The sequence below is a fragment of the Cavia porcellus genome, unplaced genomic scaffold (assembly GCF_034190915.1).
Source record: "Cavia porcellus strain 051 isolate PalLab524CR breed Dunkin Hartley unplaced genomic scaffold, mCavPor4.1 scaffold_16, whole genome shotgun sequence".
Classification (NCBI taxonomy): domain Eukaryota; kingdom Metazoa; phylum Chordata; class Mammalia; order Rodentia; family Caviidae; genus Cavia; species Cavia porcellus.
The window spans coordinates 25,216,303-25,237,896 of record NW_026947499.1 but is presented as its reverse complement, the minus strand read 5'-3'; the positions used below and the strand labels follow the sequence as shown (position 1 = coordinate 25,237,896).

Here is a 21,594-nt window from a genome sequence, read left to right as displayed (position 1 = left end):
TAAACTGCACCTGCAGTCCAGCAGTATATTCTTACCACTATGTACATTCTAAAGTCAAGCAAAACTCCAAAACGTGCTTGTTTATTTGTTTGTTTTGTTTGGTTGGTACTGGGCACTGAACTCACAAACTCTTGCTTGTCAGGCAGGCACTTATGCCAGTGAGCTAAATCCCCAGCCAAAGTGTGCTTTTGAAATTGCAGCCCAATATTTGCTCCCTTTCATTATCAATATTTTGCTTACATTTTATCCCTTAAGATAGGAAATGGTTGTGTCTCCTTCTTAGATCCTGCAGGTCATAAACAGGAGTTCGGAGAAATCAGATATATCCAATACAGAGTGATAGGAATCTAGTACTTTTTCTACGCAGAAAATCCTTTCTTGCGCCACAGCTTCCTGCTTGAAGAAATGAGTGTGGCCATTGTACCTGTAAGGTATTGAGGATATCTGAGCAGCTACAAAGTCCTTCACCTCATGCCTCCCCTGCCAAGAGGTTCAAATGTTCTCATGTGCTTTATCTGTCCTTAAGCCATCATGTGACACAGGAGCAGATGGTAGCCCTTGCCTGAAAACAGAAGGGAGAGGTCTGGAAGGTGAAACTATCAGTCCTAACCCCAGACTCTTTGACTCAAATCTGGCCCCAACCTAGGCTGTTGCACTATGCTGTGTGCTAAATATAAGGTCTTCTGGGCAAAATCACAAACATCGCCACATTCATTTGTTCAGAGTTTAAGTGATTCATTTTGTGATTGGATCCTGAAATCTAAGATGGTCTGGCTTTATAGATTAGAACAATATCACAAATGGGACCATGCTCTTTAGGAAATGTTCTATATGAGCATGCCTTTAGGCCTGCTATCTTTTTGTGTTCTGCAGCTCTTGTCGGTGCCTGTGGAGGAAACTACTCAGCCATGACATCTGTGGTCTACTCTCCTGACTTTCCTGACACCTATGCCACGGGGCGGGTCTGCTACTGGACCATTCGGGTCCCAGGAGCCTCCCACATCCACTTCAACTTCACCTTGTTTGACATCAGGGATTCTGCAGACATGGTGGAGCTGCTGGACGGCTATACCCACCGTGTCCTGGTCCGATTCAATGGGAGGAATCGCCCACCTCTGTCCTTTAATGTCTCTCTGGATTTCGTCATTTTGTATTTCTTCTCCGATCGCATCAATCAAGCCCAGGGATTTGCTGTTTTATACCAAGGTAAGACATTCTTACTGAGGGCAGGCACCTCAGGACATTTGTGTCTCAGGCTTCTCTTTTCCACTTGGATGACTTTTGAATCTTGAACAGTTCTTGTTGAGTACAATGAGACAGGAGCTACTGACTCAACTCCAGATTATTCCAATGCACAGCACATTCCCTACACTGCATTGAACAACTTGTTTATGTTTCAGTTTTGCTATTTTAGTAGTTATAATGACAGTTTTCATGGGAAGGCTAAAGGAATAACTAAAAGAAGGAGCTAAGACTGGCAGAATTGGAAGGCCTTTAAGAGACCATTTGATCTACACTCACCTCTAGACATCCCAGCCAAACCCAAAGACTTATTTACTATTTTTTCCAACTCTCTTAAAGTGGAGTCACACCCTGTACCCCTCTAATGTGAACATGTGTGCCAGGCACAACTCTGCCAGCATCCAAGAACACATGTATTGAGACATAGCCTTTGTCCTAAATCACAAACCCCAAGAAGGGTTTAGATGGTGGGTACAAACAATAGTTAAGGAGAGGTCTGCCCTCCACATGGGGCAGTCTTGAGGAACAGGTTAAGTCTATAGATAGGAAGGAATGGAATCTTTAAGAGAGAGAAAGATAGCTACAAAGCAGAAAGTAGGGAAACCAAAGCATGCTCAGGTGTCTGCAAGGAGATAAGTCACTTAATTAGAAGTTGACAGCCCCTATCTTCTGCCTCCTACAGGGTAAGAGCCAGAGCCTCACAGGTTCTGCTTTGGGGCCAGAGGAATCAGTGGAAGTGATTGCACCCAGAATTAAATCAAAATAAAGGTCTTCTTTTCATGACCAGCCTCCCTCTTCCTTCACAGCTTTTCACTGTTTCCATTGGCTTTCCCTCATGAATCCCTTTTTATCTTCTAGCCATCAAGGAAGAACTCCTGCAGGAGAGGCCCACTGTCAACCAGACACTGGCTGAGGTGATCACAGAGCAGGCCAACCTCAGTGTCAGCGCTGCCCACTCCTCTAAAGTTCTCTACGTAATCACCACCAGCCCCAGCCATCCATCGCAGACTGTCCCAGGTAGCAGTTCCTGGGCACCAGCAGTAGGGGCTGGCAGCCACAGAGTGGAAGGTAGCGCTCTTGGTGGGTGGTTACAGAAACAAAAGTGCTCTTGGGTCTTCTTCTTTAGAGACAGGTTGAGTTCTGGCTGTGTGACCTCTAGCTGAGCCAGTGGAACTGGAGACGGCTATCAGTGATGATTTAGCCTAGAGGTTCTCACACTTATTCCCTAACTCGCAGAAGATCAAGGAGGCAGGCCTCTCCAGCACTTACTCTACATCATTGGGCCCAGTAGGACTTGATAGGTCACACAGTTCACTCCTCAGATGAGAAAATTGAGACCACAGATTTTGTGTAACCATCAGTGGTACCCCCACTTTGATTCTCATCATACTAATTGTACTGTCTCCCTCAACCCCAAAGAAGTTTCTAGAACAAGGCACTGAGAAAGCCAGAGACTCCATGCTTAGCCCAGCTCAGCTGCTTCCATTGCCACCTTTGCTTACCCACCTGTGCAGAGCTCTTCAACTGGATCTGCACCTCTCAGCTGCAGACCTCCTTTGGAAATTAAAGCACAGTCAGGATCAGTAAACACTGTCTTTTGCAATTGCAGGATGGACAGTATATGGCTTGGCAACCCTCCTCATCCTTACAGTTACAGCCATTGTGGCAAAGATACTTCTGCACGTCACACTCAAGTGAGTATAAGAGACTGCCTGATTCCAGGAAGGGGAAGGCTCAGCATTCCTTTTCTCCTATGCTTCATTTGTCTGGGTGCACTTGTAACATCAGAACATGATTCCAAAGCCTTGAGTCCTAAGCAACATAAGGTAACAGAGGTTCCTCCTCCTCTGCAGAGTGAAATGTACAACTGGACAAACCTCACTAAGGTTGGAGGGATCATGTGTGCTCCTGTGTCCAAAGGATATGGTTTCAGGGAGGATTGAAACAATCCTGGCATAAATAGCAACAGTTTCCATTTTTTCTACTTGTGCTGGTTCCTTATAGAACTTTTTTATGTAAGAGTAAAGATTTCTAGGACAAGGTCATGCCTCTTCCTTAGGCCTTCTAGAAACTGGGAAACAGTCTTGAGAAAATTCTAACATTTAGTATCTGTTGGTAATTATTTTTAAACAATTATTTAAGTAACTTATACACCCTTCTCCTTCAATTCTGATCATATTGGGAAAAAATATTTCCTTTCCTTATTTTTCTGATTAGGTTTAATAGTTCTACCTTCTAGGAAAGAGCAACTATATATGCTACTGATACTTGTTTACTGACAGAGCAAAGTTTGTTTTTATTTTTACTAGACCCAAAGTCTGTCATTCTTGAGGTTCCTGGTCCAGGCTCTCTCCATTAGAAAGCCTCCCTGATGTTCAGTAAAAGCCCTGGCTCTCTTCATTAGAAAGCCTTCCTGATGTCCAGTAAAAACCCAATTTCTTGACATTTTCATTTACCATACATTAACCACACTGTGATAACCTTACGTAGACATCTGCACCCTAGACATGAAATCCTTCAGCAGAAATATTGTCCTTACTATTGTTTACTAACTCTCACTCTCATGTCTTTTACACACACACACACACACACACAGTTCCTTAGTACCTGTGGGACTCTGATTCCAAGACACCCCTTCCCCTAGTGTATACAAAACTCCTTGGCTACCCAAGTCCCTTACATAAAATGGCATAGAAATGGCACATTATTCTCTCACATGCTTTAAATTTAAATCGTCTCTCAATTACAGTGGATTTCAATGACTAATACGCTGTCAATGCTATGTAAATAGTTGTTATACTAAATTGATTATCAAAGCCGAGTGTAGTGGCACATGCCTGTAATTCCAGCACTTGGGAGGCTGAGGCAAGAAGATCACTACAAATTTGAGGCCAACCTGGGCTACAAAGTGAGTTCAAGGCCAGCCTGAACTGCAAAGCAAGACCCTGTCTCAACAAAATAAAAAAAAAAATAACAGTTTAGGAATAATGACAAGAAAAGCCTTTATACATGTTCAATATAGATGCAGTTTCTTTTTTCAAATATTTTCCCACACATACCAGGAGTTGAATTCAGGACTTACACTGTTCCACTGAGCTATATCCCAGGCCCTCAAATATTTTCATGTATGGTTGGTTGAATCCACAGAAAGAGAACCTGTGGATTCAGAGGACTGACTGCATGTATATGTTTTTAAAAGTCACAATTTCCTGTCTTCTGGGGAATCTTCTCAGGCATAGTCCTGTCTACATGTTCCTTGCAGCAGAATACAGGTCACTTTCTGTAGGTCCAGCATCTCTCAGCACGGCTGAGACCGTACCCTTACAAAGGGTACCTAACTCCCTTTTGACGTTGAAATCCCTCTGTAGCTTCCTAGCCTAGCAGCTTAAAGGGTTGCAGAGCTGGAATTAGGCAGGTTTCTACTTCAAGCAGAAAAAGGTTGCCTTTATCCTATTTTAGCTAAGTGCGCTAAGATAGGGCATTTGTTTGTTTGTGTGCTTGTTTAAAAAAAAAGAAGAGAAATTTGAAAACTCATAATCTCCCAGCTCAGCCTTTTCCAGACTAGAATAATTCTGGCAGTTAGAAAGTTTCCTGTTGACAAATATGGTGGCATGTACCTGCATTTGCAGCTACTCCAGAGGCTGAGGAAGGAGGATTGCAAACTTGAGGTCAGCCTGGGAAACTTGGTGAGGCCTTGTCTCAAAATTTTGAAAAAGGGAGTTTAAGGCTGAAATATAGCTCAGTGATTGAGCACTTGCCTAGAATGCATAACGTCCTGGGTTCAGTCCCCATCATACAAGGAAGGAAAGAAGGGAGGGAGAGAGAGAAGGAGGAAGGGAGGAAAGAAGGGGAAAGAAAGGGAAGAGACAGAGAAAGGGAAAGAGAGAAAATAAGTAAGTTAGTTCCATGTTACTCCAAGAAGGAATCTGCCTGCTGCACTTCCTTGATGGCCACATTACATCTGTACAGTAGTCCTCCAGATCCTTAAAGGAAGCCGTTAGGTTCTGCCTAAGACCTGCCTCACTGGACGCATTCTGTTTCATAGGTACAGATGCCTCATGAGTTGAAAAATTGTATGGGGTGCTTTGTTCTGATCCATTTGAAACATTAAGTTGTTTTTCTTTGACAGATCCCATCGTGTTCCTGCTTCAGGGGACCTTAGGGATTGCCGTCAACCAGGGGCTTCCGGGGAAATCTGGAGCATTTTTTATAAGCCTTCTACGTCAATTTCCATCTTTAAGAAGAAGCTCAAGGGTCAGAGTCAACAAGATGACCGTAATCCCCTTGTGAGTGACTAAAATCCCATCATGCCTAGGACATGAGGTCCTCTTTGGACTGAAAGCAGCCAGGTTCAACCTTGCCATGGTTCTCCTCTAACAAAGACCAGCTCTTCCCTGCCCCCCCATCTTGAGACTGAGAAGGAGCAGCATGCTGCAGGGGCAGGGGAGCCCGGATTCCTCTTGCTTCATCAGCTGCACTTGGGACAGACTCAGGGCCCAGCATCTAGCCCTCCCTGCATCTTTCTCTGGTCTAGCAATGGGGTGTCAGCTGGGGAGGCCAAGATGACAGAGATGGTGGCAGCTAGCGTTGGGCTCAGGTACATTCTAGATGACTGCTAGGTGGTGGGTAGGTTTCGTGCATATTGAGTTTTTCTGCTCTGTTTTGTCCACACACAGATCAGTTTTCTCTGGTCTGTACAGTTTGGGAGAGGGCCAGGCTGGAAGAATTCTCAGGTCTCTTGAGGGCTGGCCTGATTCCACACAATTATGGACTCCTGGGCATTAGCAGCCCCAAATTGTAGAGGGATGGTGCTCTACACTGACTCTGGAGCTTTGCTGTCTGAGTGTTGGACTAGGAAGGCTGTAGTCCAAAGGGCCTTAGAAAGAGCTAGTGACCCCCATTCATGCCAAACCTGATGCCTTCCACACACATGCTTTTTTCTGGAGATATCTTTCTGTAACTCATTGAGCTACAGAGCAAGTTTGAGGGGTGGACATAGGAAATATCCACTTATTTATTCCTGTTACAGAGTCTGCTGGAAGTGTTTATAGGCACTCAGTAATTCCTTTGGGAATTGGACTTTTTTTGGTGGTGAGGGGGCAGTACTGGGGATTGAACCCAAGGTCTCACACATGATAATGCTCTACTATTGAGCTACATCCCCAGGCCTTTTCATGTTTTGAGACAGACTGTCACTAAGTTGCCAGGGCTCACCTTGAACTTGTGATGCTCCTGCCTCAGCACCCCCAAATAGCTGGCATTATAAGTGTATACCACTGCACCCAGCTGTGAGTTGGATTTATTTGGGCCGGCCGCAGGGCTGCTCATGGTCCTGTGGAACCTGATCAGGTCTTAGGCTCTCTGTTTTCTCAGCTGACTCTCAGTTCAAAACAGGGAGGATAAAGACTGGCATAACCTTTAGGCAGTGTTGTATAAGACATGGGGCTTGCAGATCCTACTTTAAAAGAAGGTTAAAAAAAAAATCACCCTGGGACTGTGTGTTCTGCACTTTCTTATTGGAACCCAGTAGGATAATGTGTGATTCTGTGGGGAAGGAGAGAGCTATTACCCTTGGCCCCATGCCACATTGTTCTTCACATAGAGAGGTGACCTGCCCAGACCCGGGTGAGAAGGGAGGGTTGGGAACTAGAGATCCTCTAAGGATAGGCCTGAAGATTGAGAGCTCCAGCTGCAGTGGCCACTGGTTGTGGGAATAAATCTCTCATTTAGAGGTCCCACCATCTAGAAGCAGGCTTTGTCAATAGCAGCTGAGAAGAGCCGCTTATGACCCTGGCAGCATGGCTTCCTAGAGGCACTCAAGCCTTGGTGCTTGTGTGCCTCTGCCCTTTCAGGTGCCCTCCTTGGCTCTGAGCCTACCTCCCTCAGATCCCTAAGCCACTGCCTGCTGTGGCCTTCCTGGGATTCTAGCAACCCATCTGCGCTTGGCTGCTCCCAGGAAAACAGAATGTTTAGTCTGCTGACAGAGGTGAGATTTGGCAACGTGAGTCCAGGAGAGACATTCAGAACCAGTAAGTAGAGAGGCATTAGTGAAGAGAAAAGGGACAGTGTGTCCACAGATTGGCAGAGCACTGTCCAGGCCCTATGCAAAGCTGCTGAGGACTTGGGGCTGCTGGGTGTTGTCTTCCTACTTTGATCTAGAAAGGGTGTTCACCCTGAAGCAGCTGTTCACAGGCCCCTGAGTCCAGATACAGAGGCCTGTAGCGCAATGGGACCACTGGAAATAGACTTGACATGTGCAGTTTCCCCTCTAGGCTATTCTGGGCTTTTGTGGAATCTGTCAAATGCTGGTGTCAGGTGTGGGCAGTCACAAAGAGCCTGTGCTGTGAATAACTCCACGCAATGTGGAATTTATCCCTGGGAAGGGCTGGCATGGCCAGGAGGATTTTCTCAGTTGCTTTGGGCTGATGCTAATCACTGGTATTGGGCTTCCTGAAGGTCACTCACCCACCCTGTCACCTAGCCTCCTCACATCTCAGGGCACAGGCCATGCCCCAGCCTAGGTGTTGTCTGAATGAAGCTGGAGTAGCCCTTTCTCAGAGACTCCAGGAAGCACAGGTGATGCTCCTGCGTGGCCTGAGCACAGTCCAGTGCCTCCAGGACCAACATCCTCTCCAAGGAGCAGTCCCAAGAAACCCAAACCCACCTCAAGACAGCATGGGAGAAGGAGGGCTGCAAATTAACCTAAGCCAAACACCATAAACGCCTGGCCACAGCCTCAGAGCATGTCCACAGCCTCCCTGTGGTGAGTAAACACCTGAGAAGTAAAATGATCTCAGCTGAGCTTTCAGGAGCATTGCAGGAAAAGGCTCTTGACCTTTTAAGAAACACCTTTAGGAGAAAAGAGGGATTGGAAGGAACTGGAAACTGGTGACTTCAAGGAAGTAAATAACAGTGCAGCAGAAGACCTTGAAAGAGGAGTGGAGGGCCCAGAGCCTTTCCAGAGGGGATATAGCGCAGCTGTGCACCGTCCTCAGCCCTGTGCACTTCAGTGCCACTGGCCTTGAATGTGCATCACCCATGTGTTGCTCCTGTGATGACTGCACCTCAGCTGGCTGGGGTCTGGCTACCTGGTGTCTAGCAGTGTCTCACTGCCCTTGGTCCCTCAGAAAAGGCTGCCCTGCTTGTCCAATTCATTGCAAAGCAGACACTAAGCAGGAATGAACCCCTTGCCTTCCCCACATCAGTCAGGACCGGGTTGAGGGCTTCAGCTTCAGACTTCAGTCAGCCAGCAGCCCACAAAGATCAAAGCACTTGCAAGAACAGCTGTCCTGGCCCTCAGGTTGAACCCAAGGCGTGCCTGGGCCTGGTGCCACCCCAGTCAGCTCAGCCAGGAGCCTGTCTGACCCCGCTTGGATCTGGATCTGGCGGCTGGTCTGACCAACAGGGCACACAACAGGCCACCACCCAGCCCCTGTGGGTACCATGCACTTAATCTTAACAAGCACTTAGAAGTGGACAGCCTTCGAGACCCAGCCTCCCAGAGCCAGGCCAGACCCACTCCACAGCTGAGTCATCTGGGGCCTTCTTGGGTTTCAGATCCCCTCTTTGGTTTTGATGTTGGCTTTGTTACTACCTTGGGAGTTTGTAACACTTTTGACCGTTTTCTCTGATGTCTTTGTTTACCTTCCTCACTGTTCTACCTCCTGGCCAGGTCCCTCCTGCCCTGGTGTGGGATGTTTTTCAAACTTTCCAGCTCTTGCTGGCTCCTCTCAGGCTGGACAGCTCAGGGGAGACAGATCTCTGGGCGCCATAGCACAGGCTTCTGCCTTGAGGAGCAGGATACCAGGAGGGTGGAGGAGGGTAATCAGAGGGGAATCTCCTGCTTCAGAAGGAAAGTGTCCTAGGAGGTCCCTTTCCTGCCTGTGCAGGGGCTGCCTTCCCTGAGGTTCACATGGCGCCAGGACCTTCCCACATCCAAAGTCACTTCCCAACCGGGATTTTGACTTTTGATGACAAGGCTTTATTTGTAAATATGCTCTTAATATGCAACTCTGAGAATAAAATAGAAACATCATGTATTTTAAAATATAAAATGAAGTGTGATGCACTGTATACAATTTAATATATATTTTTAGGATTTTGTTATTTAAGAAAATGGAATGTAATGGTACTTTTACAAAAGAGAGAAAAATGTTATTTTTACTGTCTGGAGAAAATAAATATTCTCATTGTTGTAGAAACAGTAGTGGGCCCTGGGCTGTTGTTTTTCTAAGAGCTTGTTCAGAGACCACATGGTGCACAGGGAAGTAGGGAAGAGATTCTTAGCGCTTCCTGAGCACCAGGCCTCGCCCCTGGCTCATTCCCCCCCACCCCCACCCCGAGCATCTCCAGGTTTTCTCAGCTCTTGTCACTGTTTGAGTGTAGCTGATATGAGCTAGTCCGACAGGGACTGCCCAGTCAACACTCTGCACTGCGAGCACTTTGGAGGTCAAGGTTTGCCCTGGCCTTGAGCCAGGCCAACCTCAGGTTATCTACCTGGAAATCGTAGTCTGTACCTCTGGAGGCTGTGAAGATTAGGAGAGACAATGTAAATGTATCTAATACACTTGAGTGATTATCCCAAGTGGAGTTGGCCTTGCCTCTCAGAGCAACCTGTACTTCCTTTCCGCCTCCCTTTCTCCCCACCCACCGCAAGGGTGTCTTGCGGTGTTTCCTAGGCTGGTCTTAAACTTCTGGATTCAAGTGAGCCTCCTGCCTCAACCTCCCAACTACAGGCAAAGGCCACCATACCCAGCTCAACCTTTTGCTTTTTGTAACATTCATAGGAGCTACAGGTGTGTGTGGCTCAATACACATGAGGAATTCTACTGTTGGATGGTGTTTATATCCTAACGTTCCTTTCCAGTGGGTACCGCTGCCCCTGTTTGCTGCTGAGGGAATGGGCTCAGCAAGGCCGTGTGAGAACTCAGTTGAGAGCACAGCCCTGGAGTCAGACTACTAGGATTTAGATCCCCCTTCATTAGCTCGAGGCCTGTGAGAATAAAACAAAGACTTGGAAGGGCTGTAGTACAGCAGTGATACAGATTCTAGTTTAGAAAAATTTCCTTCGTGCATTCAGTAAGCCAGATGGGAGCAGGGTAAGAGCTCAGACAAGGAGCAGGACTAGGCTGGGGTGCGGCTTCCCTGAAGCCAAGGATCCCTGAGCACAGTTTCTGACCTGACTGGTTCAGGCCTACACACACTGCCATTTCTTTGAGTTCCAATTCCAAATTTGAAAGACCTGATTTGGCCAGTTAGTCTCCTAAGTCCAGCCAGGTTTACTAGGTATAGGGATGTAGGATAAAAGAGAAACAGGTCAGTCCAACCAAAAAATCCTATCACCTCTGACATGGATATGTTTCCAAGTGTAGTTCTCAGGGTGCTTGGTCAAAAAAAGGGTGCCTGGGCCCTGCCCCAGACACCTACCACACTGGCCTCCCTGGGAAGCTTCCTAGATAATTCCAGTGCCCACCAGGGTCTGACCACTGCTTTCATTTGTCTGAGAAATCTGGCTACAATCATCTCTTTTGCAATGAATTGTCTACACATAGCTGTACGAGCGAAGTTCCTCTATCTGCCTCCTTCGTCCATGCAGGTTTGTTTATTACTGGGCTGCAAGCGCTGTTTCAGCTCAGAGATCTGTCACAGGACAGACAGGTGTATGGCAGGGGATGTGTGCACGACACAGCAGATACCCAGGTGCTTTTCTGCAACAGGCGTGCGCCTTCCCATCTCCTCCTGTCCCGGCCCAGCTTCCACTCCCAGCCACCCTTGCAGCAGGACAGCCGGCACCTTTAATGTCTGGTTTCACTTGAGTGTTTACTTTCACTCAGACTTCCTTCTCTTTCCCAGAAGCTCTTTCCTTCCATGAAGGAAAATATTTTTAATGGCAGGAAATGGCTGGTGGAAAACAAACAGGGTGGCCTCGCTGGTGAATTTCTTAGAGACAAATCGGGCAGCAACAGAAAAATAAATAAATGTGGCCAGAACCTTCAGCTGTTCTGTCAAAAGAATCCCTTTTGGGTTATGGGACAATGGTTCCAGGAAGAGAGCACCCCAACCCATTTGCATGGACTTTAGGGACCACTGACATTTTTGTTTGTTTTGCTTTTTGAGACAGGGTCTTGCACTATAGTTCTACTGGCCTTGAACTCACAGTGATCCTTGGTCCTCAGTCTCCCCAGTGCTGGGATTACAGGTGCATGCCACCAGGCCCACTTTGGGATCACTGCCCTTGACATTATATTGTCAAACTTACCCAGGAGCCAGCACCAGGATAGCAGCAGTTTCATCCTTTGTCAGGTAATCAGAGCCTGTTCTTTCTGTGTGGAGGGAAAGGGCTGCACAAGGGTGACCTTGTCTCTAAGCCTGAGAGTCACATAGCAATCTCCTCTCCCCACTGGGCCATGTGTGTATAGAAGTACAGTCTCTTGGATTCAGAGAACTGGAAAGCTTTTGTTCCTCTGTGGCAGGGTTGGGTCACCACAGGGGGTTGTTTTTGCTCAGCTGAAAGGGGCACTTTGGAAATAAAATACTTCACCCACAAAAAAAAAACGTAACATTTGCCTGTAGCTGGAAGTCTTCACTTCTGGTCTCCAGCTGTTGTCTGGAGCCACCAGGCCCCTGCTGAAGGGGTCCACACCCTGCGCCTGGAGGTGGGCAGTGCTGGGATGGGCTAGACTCGTCCAGGAGACCCATCTCTAGGACATACTGGCTGCAGGGTTGCCCCATTCCCTCCCATTGGGCCAGGGAATGAACCTATTAGCTCGGGGTAGCTGGGCTGGGGAATGTGGCTCCAGGAGAAACACTTTAAGGGGAAATGAGGTCCTCACTCCTGAGAAAAGCCTGAAATGGTACAGGGTGCTACCGAAACTGCAGATTTCAATTATTTCACAATTAAGGGCATCTGCATTGGCCTTGTTTAAATGAGGCCACTGAGTATATAAAAGCATAAATGGAGGCCTGCTACTTTGTGTATTGATTATGTTTAGTTGGCTAACTTGCTTAAATTGTTAGCACTAAAAATACACATGAGGAGCACACCAGCAAACAAGCCCAGTCTGGGAACCAGCACCATGCGTGAGCCACTGCCAGACCAGGAACAGCAGGTCCTAAGCCTCTCCCCATGAGTCAGCGCTGTTCATAGACTGAGAGGAGAGAGAAAGAAGGCACATCAGCAAACAGGCCCAGTCTGGGGACCAGCACCACCACCGGACTGGGAAAAGCCAGACCCCATACTAACGCCAACCCCAACCCTACTCCATAAGCAACTTACCTGCAGAAACACAGGATATGATGGTAGCTATGGAGGTGAAATGCAATTGGATGCCTGTGGTGCTTTGGTGTTTCACTAACATTGCAGGCCTAGGGCGAGTGGGCTGATCATAGGTTCAGAGGATAGTGGTATGTAGTGTGGCATCTGGGGGGAATCTCCTTTTGAAGGTTGTAGCCATCGTTGATTCCCTATGGTCTCGTTTTGAGGTCCTATAATGTTTTCATGGTTTTGTTGGGTTGGGTTTTACTTAGTTTGTTTTATGTTAAATTCAATGGCACGAGCAGCTATTTCAAAGATAGCAAGATATATTATGATAGCAATTTTGGATTTTACTATTGACTTGTTTTGAAATCCTTTATTGCATTCATGGTTTCGTTTTTATTGTTTCTATTCTGTTCTGTTTGAGTTTTACCTTGTCTGAAGTTATCTGCAGCTATTTTGAAGACATCAAAATTGTTGATTTTGTAAGGGTTTGAAGTTCTGTTATCTCTTACACTGGTTTGTTTTGATAGGTTTTATTCTGTTTTATCCTCTTTAAAAATAAAATTAAAAAATAGAAAAAATAAAAATATACATGAGGAACATGCAAGAGAAATTCAAATCTCTTATTTAACCAAAATAGCAGTTTGCTTTTCTTTACAAGGGTTAGAACATACAACTTTGCACTTGCTAAATCCCTGGCTCTTGTCTTTCAGGGTTTGCAGTAGAGAATGGAAACCAGGAAACCTTGTACACGCTAACAAAGCAGTCTGCCACTGGGCCACACTCTAGCCTTTTATTTATTTATTAATTAATTTTGATGCAAGTCTCACTGAGTTGCTCCTGCTGGCTCAAAGTTGTGATCCTCCTGCCTCAGTCTCTTGAGTAGCTAGGATTACAGGCATGTGCTACTATTAGAGATTAAAAAAAAAAAAAAAAGGAATCGAGCCCAGCGTCTTTGCACTGAACTACATTCCCAGTCTTATTTTATATTTGAAGACAGGGCTTTGCTAAATCACTAACTTGCTGTTAGAGGTTATATCTAAATATACCCTGTACAGTCAGTGTTTACTAGAGAAACAGCTATAACACAAGATGTACAAATATATAAGAATTTACAAATGTGGCTCACAGTGGCCACCCACAGAGTCAGATGAGGAAACGTGCAGAGGGTGTCTGCACATGAGACCAACAGATTCAGTTGAAGGTCTGGAGCTAACTGTTTTCACCTGTGTGAGGCCACATCAGGAAGCCACTGGGTCTACACTGCAAGCTGAAGAGTCTGCACTGGAAGCCAGGAGATGATGTCCAAGGTGACAGCAAAAACTCCCTCAAAGAAACAGAAGCATATCCATCCTTCATTTCCCCTTTATACCATCTATGCAACAAGCTGCACTAGGCTGTGGAATTGCTAAACCAATTTAATTGAACTTCTCCTACTCAAGTTGATATAATCAGTTAACCATTACAACCCCCAAAATCTCATATGCTCATAGGTAGGGCTTTTGGAAGACAGCTGGATCGTGGGAGTGATGTTGGATTGGTCCAGTGACTGGTTTAGCCTAGTTCTGGATGTGGATGGTGGGTTCACTGAAGAGGGAAGACCTACACTGGCTGTGGGTGGCACCAACCAACAGGCTCATAGCCTGAATAGAATAAAAAGGGAAAGAAGGAAGGTTGGCTGCCTCCTGCCTGCCACGCCATGGACTGTTCCTCCTCTGCATGTTCCTGTGTCATACTGCCCTGCCTTAGAACCAGCAGACTCTGGACTAAAATCTATACAAACTGTGAGCTAACATAAATCTTTCCTCCTTTTACTTGTGGGTGTAAGGTATTCTGTCCCAGTAAAGAGGAAAGTAACTAGACAATAACTCAGGCTGGACTTGAATTTACAGTCTTCTTGCCTCACCTTCCCAGAGTGCTGGAATTACAGGTGTGTGCCACCACACCTGGCTAGGGCAGCTTTTTGTATAGGTCTGAACGAGCTGAGGAATGTTTTTGAGTATTCAAGGCTAATACAGTAATAATAAGTTTCATTTCTGCAGTTTCTATTGGGTGCCAGACATTTCGCCAAGCACTGGATGGACCATTGTTACTGAATTCGTCTTTGCAACAACTCAGTAAGGAAACAAAGGCTCAAAGGAGGGGTCCAGCCAGTGGAAGGAAGGGCCTGGATTCAGTCCAAGCCAGACAACTCAGAGCTATGCCCTTCCCACCACATGGGGAGGTGGTAGTGTCCTCACAGATGTTGCCTCCAGGTACCCAGGAGAAAGTATAGATCAATTTGCCTGGGGCAAAGAAGGCATCAAACCTATACTTCTTTACCTATTTAGAGATAAAGAAACCAGATGAATACAGGTAGCCCTTTCCCCAGAAGAGATGACATACGACTTCACACAACAATTTTGGAAGTCTAGAGATCCCCAGAAACCTTTCTGTGCACTTGAGGTTTATGATCTTTCCATTAAGCCATGAACATAGTCATTTGAAAGTCAGAGGCCAAAAGGGCCACAGTAACAACAATAATTATAGTAACCAGGCATCCATCTCACTGACCACTCACTGTCAGACACCAGGCGTCAGCAAACTTTCTCCGTGCAAGCCTAAATAGAAACATTTTTATTAATTCATATTTGGTCTCTGTTCTCCCAAGCTCTACTGGGGGTGATCATTCACTGAGATCCATGACAGTGGTGTCACCACACTCTTTGGAGCCATCTAAGCAACCCCATGAGGAGTGAGAGATGACGCGGGGCCACCAGGTCCTTTGTTATTAGCTACAGACAACACGTAAACAAGTGAACACAGCGTGTTGTGGTAAAACTTGATGGACAGCAAAACTTGAATTGGACAACACTTTCACATATCACAAAATACAGTGGTACCTCACCCAGTTCACAAACTTAGTTCTTTCCGTGACTGGTTGCAAACTGAGTTGGCTGAAAACTGAAGCAAATTCAATGATTAGATCCAATGTTGATCTTATGAGGAAATTTGCTTTGCTTCTCACCTAATTCAATTTGTGACCAGAATCATGGAAAGAAGTAAGTTCGTGAACTGACGTACCTCTGTAGTAACTGTTAGATATTTTTTTTTTCTTTCCTGACAAAAAGTGCAAAAAAAAAACATTGCTAGCTTAGGGGCAGACAAAAACAGATAGCAAGCCCTTCTCTGTCATCCCCTGTGCCACACTAACTGCTTTTCACTGGTATCTAATTGAATCCTCACAGCAATGTATGGATCAGGCATTGTTTTTATCCCCATTTATCAGAAAGGAAAAGGGAAGTTCTGAGGGGTTAAATAACTCTTTCAGAATGCAAGAGAGTCAGGACTTGAGCCCACTCCCACTATCCACTTCCTTGAGGGAGTTTGAACTATGGAAGAAGGGAAGGAAAACTGGTGGAAGAGTGGGAAGGGGGACCCTGAGGCAGTCGTGGTGGCACCCGGGACCTGGCATAAGGGGGAGCCCCACCTCCCACACTCCGCCCACACAGTCTGCACAGCGGGGGAGAGCAGCTGTTTCCTGAGCTGCTCCCCCGTCCTGTGCAGCAGCTCCAAGGACAGAGGCCACAGATCCAGGACAGCTGTCGGCCTCACATTGCTTTATGTCTCCCAGGTTCTCTTAATTATAAACAGTTTGCCACTCTCAGCAATTTCTTATTCTCCTTTGCTAAGACTCATGAGTTGGAACCATCCCCCAGAGTCTTGGCCAAACGCTAGGCTAACATTTCTTCCTTTCCCATGTGGAGTGAGTCTCTTAGAAACTTGTCTTTCTTCCCGGTCTTGTAGGGCGGCCAAGGCTTGCCCGCTTTGCATGCCACCTTGCTTGGCTACGTTTCAGCATCTGAATCTCTTAGTAAAGACGCAGACAGTTTGGGTGTAACTTGCAGCTTGGTGCAAGCTGACTCTGGAGGCCCCTGCAGGCTGATGCAAACACCAGCTATTCTGATGGACTTCACCATCACCATCCGGTCACTGCTTCTCCATCCCTGTCTTCCTAACTTGAGCCCAAGACTTTGGAACTCCCCACCCCAGAAGCAAACTCCAAGCTGCACCTATGTGTTGGTTAGGACTGTAGGGTCTGGAAGCTGGGGGCGAGGAAGGCAGCAACATGCAAAGCAACAAAAAAGCGTGGGCTTCATGTCACATCTTGTGGAGAGAGACTTGGTCAAGTGATCTGGCTTCACCAAGTAAGCCGATGATTCCCGGTCAGGGAAATGCTGAGACTGAGCTCTGATCTGATCATGGGGACTTGGGCTCAATGCCAGCTCTACCATTGCTTCTTCCTAGACCTTAAATTATTTAGACTGCCTAATCTCCATTTGTGTAATATTTTGGGTTTAGTCACTGGCCTGTGAGTCCTCAATATGTTTTAATGACACCCCATCCCACTGGTCCTGGGAACTGAACTCAGGGTCTTTGCAATGAGCTAGATTCCCAGCCCCTTGTGAAATTTTTTGTATTAAGACAGCTTTTCTTCAAATTGTGCAGGCTGGGGCTCGAACTTGCCATGTTGCCTCAGCCTCCCGGATAGCCTCCCCAAGTGCTGGGACTGTAGACACATGGCACCATGTTCAGCTGTTTTTAATGACTTTTAGCAGTAAATTAAGAATGTCTGGGAACAACTGAGTAACAAGGGCCAGGCCCATAGTGATTGTGCAAATGAGCTGAATCACAAGGGGACTTCGGATGAGTGGACTTTACTTCGTTCCTGTAAATAGCTACAGCCCCCACCTCCCACCCTGTCATCGCCAGCGCCCCCACATTCAACACGTGGCCCCATTTTACACAAGATTCTGCTGTATTCCTTTTCAAGGACTTACAGTGAGTGAAAATAAGCCTTCATTGCTGATCGCTGCCTATGGCGGATGAATTTTGTTTTCTGTCACTTCAGAACTTGGATGTCCTCCTAGCTGCCTCAAGGTGCCAGCTGGGTAGACAAGCACTGTAAATCCCCGGACCAGCTCGCAGCGGGCTTTCCTGTGCTTTCTGCGTTAACCCAGCCCCTGCCTCCTGTACCCCTCTCCTTCCCTGCAGGAGCCAGCACGTCGCAGACTTGCTCACTAGCGCCGCCCTGTGGTAAAATCGGAGGCCTGGTGCGAAAAGAACCGCCGCTTTCTCGCAAGTCAAGTCATGGGTTTCCTGGCTTCGAGGGCTTAAAAAAGAACATTGACCCAGAAGCTTCTCTATCATCGTGACACCTCAGCAGCACCCTGACTCTTCTAGGTCAAGTCTCCAGAGTCCTAAGCCCCTAAGGCTCAATAGTGGCGACTGTGGGGAGGGGGAACGGGAATCAAACTCAGGCAGGCCCTCGTGCTTGCCACTAAGCTACATCTCTAGCCCGAGAGAGCATTTTCTTAAGTGTCTTCATTCCAGCTTACAAAAGGAATTCAGTCTATCAGCAGGGTAGATTATTCTACCTTCATTCTGTGAAATTGTTAGCATTTGAAATTAATCTAGTACACTTACAGATACGTATTTAGAACATCCTGAGTGAAGAGACCACAACACAGAACAAAACATAAGTATGGTACCCCGCCCCCACCCCGTTTCCTGATTCAGGGTCTCATGTTGCCCAGGGTGATCTTGAACTTTGGGGCTCAAGTGGATCCTCTTGCTTCAGCCTCCAAGCAGCTGGAACTAATGTATGTCCCAAAATGTATCTTTCAAAATATTATACATTTATGTGTTTGCAAAGTACAAGAAAAGCCCTGTAAAGTTCATATCTAACACTCACTGGGGTCAACTCTGAAACAAGAGGAAGACGGGGAGGAGTAGGAGCGCTCCCATTTTATGTATTTACATGTGGCTTGAATCATGTGCATGCATGAACCACATATGCTACTTTTATTTTATTTCATTTTTTCCTGGTACTGGGAACCGAACTCAGGACCTTGCACTTGCCAGGCAGGCACTGTGCCACTGAGCTGTATTCCTAGCACATGGACTACTTCTGAAAATAAAATGTGCTTTGATTTGTTTTAGAGTCCTGGTCAGCTCTGCAGAAACTGGCAACTTGGAAAGCACAAAATACAAAGAGTAAGATTCTCACCATCACAGTACTCAGGAAATCAGTCGAAATGCTGGCGTGTGTATTTCCAGAACAGCCTGGGAGCACTTGGGGAAAGTCACATGGGGCATGGCTGGAGCGACTGTGCTCTTTGCCACCCATTATCGCCTGCGCCACCACCCTACCCCATTCTGAGGGACCCAGAGACAGCTGCTGGGAGTAAAGGGACCTTCCAAAGGCAGCTTCTTCTTGGGTCCAGCGAAGTATTCAGGGCCACCCCACATCTACACCTCCAGCCCAAAGACTTCTTTTTTAACTACAAAATAAACGTCCCCACAACCCGCTGAGCAAATATGCATGCCTTTGGAAAGAGAAAAAAAAGTCTTCTGCAAGTTCTTACCAAGTAGATGGGCGCCAAGTCAGTAATTAACCCTCAGCGATTGGGGCATCTGATCTTCTGCCAGTAGGTCTGCAGCAGATTGGGGGGATAACTGATGAGGGCTTGCACTATAATTTGATGTTTGATGGGCCTTCAACGGCTTGAAGGCTCTCTGGAAAGGACTCCATTTGCCTCTTTACAACTCTGAATTAGACAGTGAGGATGTACCCCTGGAGAAGGGTTTGAGCAGATAGAGCATTCTTCAAATCGCTAGTATGAGACTTTGGTGTTAGGGGTACACAGAGCCAGAAGGAGCAAGGCCTTTCACTGCACTAAGTTGCTGATGGCAGGTAGTTGGCTATTTTAAAGGTGAATATTTGTGAATGCCTGAGGAGTACTCTCCCCATTAAGCTGCACACCTAGGGTCATTTCATTTGATCCTGTGGAGCTCAACAGAGAGATCACAATCAGGTTTGGTGCAGCCAGAGGCAGTAAGGGGGGCAGCTGTCAGCTGACTTCATTATGATCCCAGAATCCCATCATGAGAGGATGGAGGACCCAAAGGGTCAAGCTTCTGCATCCTTTCATTGGGGAAACTGAAACTCACAGAGATTTCATGCCAAGGTCTCTGTGTCAATCAGCTTTCTGGCACTGTAATGAATACCCAAGATATGGCCAAAGAAGGACAAGATAGTGCCAGAGCAAGAGGCAGTGTCCCGCAGACAGAAGAAACCCAATATTCCCAAAAATGGCCATGTCTGCTGGAAGTCCTGGCCAGCTCTGCAGGGAAGCAGCAACTGGGAAGTGAAGATTGAAGGAGAGAAGCAAATGAGGCAATGGAAGATTCTAAGAAAGCAGGAAATGGTGACTAGAAAAGTTTCAGAGGCCAGAAAAGCCAGCTTCGGGGTGTGAAACCTCTGCAGCCACGTGGCCTGTGCCCCACACTTAGTGCTGGCTGTTGCCTTTTCAAAAGTCTCCGTAATTTTCCAATCAGAGGGTCCATGTGTTCCTTTTCACTGAGCCTCCCAAATTACCTAGCAGTGTTGAGAACAGCGGCTGTGGCTTGAACACAGTTTGTCCCCGCTGACGCTCAGGTTGAAATGTTTGCCATTGTGTCGGGAGGCAGGGCGCGGTGGCAGATGTTTGGGTCACCGGAGTGGAACCTGAGTAAGCAGATCGATGCCTTTCTTTATAGAAGTGAGTTCATTCTTGTAGGAACAGGTTGTTATAAAGTGAAGCTGCCCCTCGGGTTTTGTCTTTGTGTCTTGTGCATGTGTCTGTTTGACTTTCCACTGTTTACCATGCATAACAGCTAGAAGTCCTCTGCTGACCTCACAGGGCTTCCTAACCTCCAGTACTGTGAGCCAAACTTCTTTCCTTGTAAAGTGCCATACCCACCGTTGGGTATTCTGTGACAACCACAGAAAATGGACTGAGACAGCAGGCTTTCTTCCAAATGTCCCTTCCTCCAGAGCATGGGTGCTGCTGAGGGGGGCCACTTTCTAGCTGGACAGGACAGGAAGGCCACAGGAAATGGGTCTGGAGGGGGAAAGGGGATGTAGTCAGTTCAGGAGGGTTTTGCTCTTCAGGAGCTCAGGTGTAAATGTTTAGGAGGCACAGATTTCAGATTCCACTTATTCAGAGGAAAAAGAGGTGCTCAATGGCGAGACGTTTTGCACAAACCGTGAAAGAAGTGTGAAAGCAGGGTGGCACTGAGGATGGCAGAGGGGAAGATGAATCCAGGAACCCAAGTAAAAAGATGCGGACACTAGGTTAAAATGAGAGGGGAGACTGAAGACAGGGAGCTTACTCCTAATCTTAGGGGTCTCTACCTTTTTTTTTTCCTGTATTGGGGATGGAACCCAGGGCCTCATACATGCTTGACAAGTGCTATACCACTTAGCTATACTCCCAGCTCAGCGGCCTCCACTTTACACACAAGGAGATACTCATTCAAGATGACTTAATTTTTAAAAATAGAGCCAGCACTGGAGACATCACACAAAGCAGGAAATACACTGTGTCCAAATGAAGAAGGCTATTGGTTGTGGTATGGAGACCCTCTTCAAGTCTAAGACGGTTCCAAACACTGGACAATCTGATAGAATTCTTTATTGCATCGACTTGAAACATAAGAAGCTTGCACAGTGAACTCAACCTAGTCACAAAGCATGATTCCAGAGTGATTAATAAAAGTACCTTGCTGTCATTTATTGCATGCTTGCCTATGCCAACCTGTATGCATCACACATATATTAGCTATCTTTCGGTGCATACCAAATTATCACAAAATTTAGCAGCTTATAAAACAGTGAGCAATTACTGTCCTCTAGTTTCTCTGGGCCAGGGATTCTGCAGCAGGTTAGCTTGGTAATTTTGTGTTAAGGCCTCCCATAAAGTTACCATCTAGGTATCAGCCCAGGCTGTGAGGGTTTGACTAGAAGATCCAATCCTAAAACGGCCAGTAGTTGGCATGGTGATGGAGCCTCTTATCTGGCTACCCTGGAGCATGGGCTCCAAGACTGAGCATAATCTCATTTGCTTATCTTGACAGGGTTGATAAAAATGCTTTCCCTAACTCACAAGAGAAAACTTTGCTGAAGACCAAATAACCAAAAAGTAGCAGCCTTTGGTGTTGTGACAGTTAATCTTAATTGCCAACAGCCTGGATTAAGAGATACCTAGAGACATGACTGAATCATGCAAGTG

The 21,594-nt window shown here is 46.6% G+C and overlaps 1 protein-coding gene across 3 annotated transcripts in view; it reads left to right on the top strand.

The window, feature by feature from the left end:
• Kremen1 (kringle containing transmembrane protein 1) overlaps nt 1–9,445 on the top strand; it is a 69,965-nt gene extending 60,520 nt beyond the window's left edge. Inside the window, exons 6-9 of one of the 3 annotated variants that reach the window (XM_063225992.1) lie at nt 874–1,206; nt 2,101–2,262; nt 2,852–2,936; nt 5,372–9,445. In XM_063225992.1, coding sequence (XP_063082062.1) covers nt 874–1,206; nt 2,101–2,262; nt 2,852–2,936; nt 5,372–5,540 — 749 coding nt within the window. In that variant the 3' untranslated portion in view covers nt 5,541–9,445. Of the gene's footprint in view, nt 1–873; nt 1,207–2,100; nt 2,311–2,851; nt 2,937–5,371 lie in introns of all 3 variants that reach the window. The other 2 variants (XM_003478024.5, XM_063225993.1) reach the window with 2 other exon arrangements.
• The last annotated feature ends 12,149 nt before the right edge of the window (nt 9,446–21,594 follow it).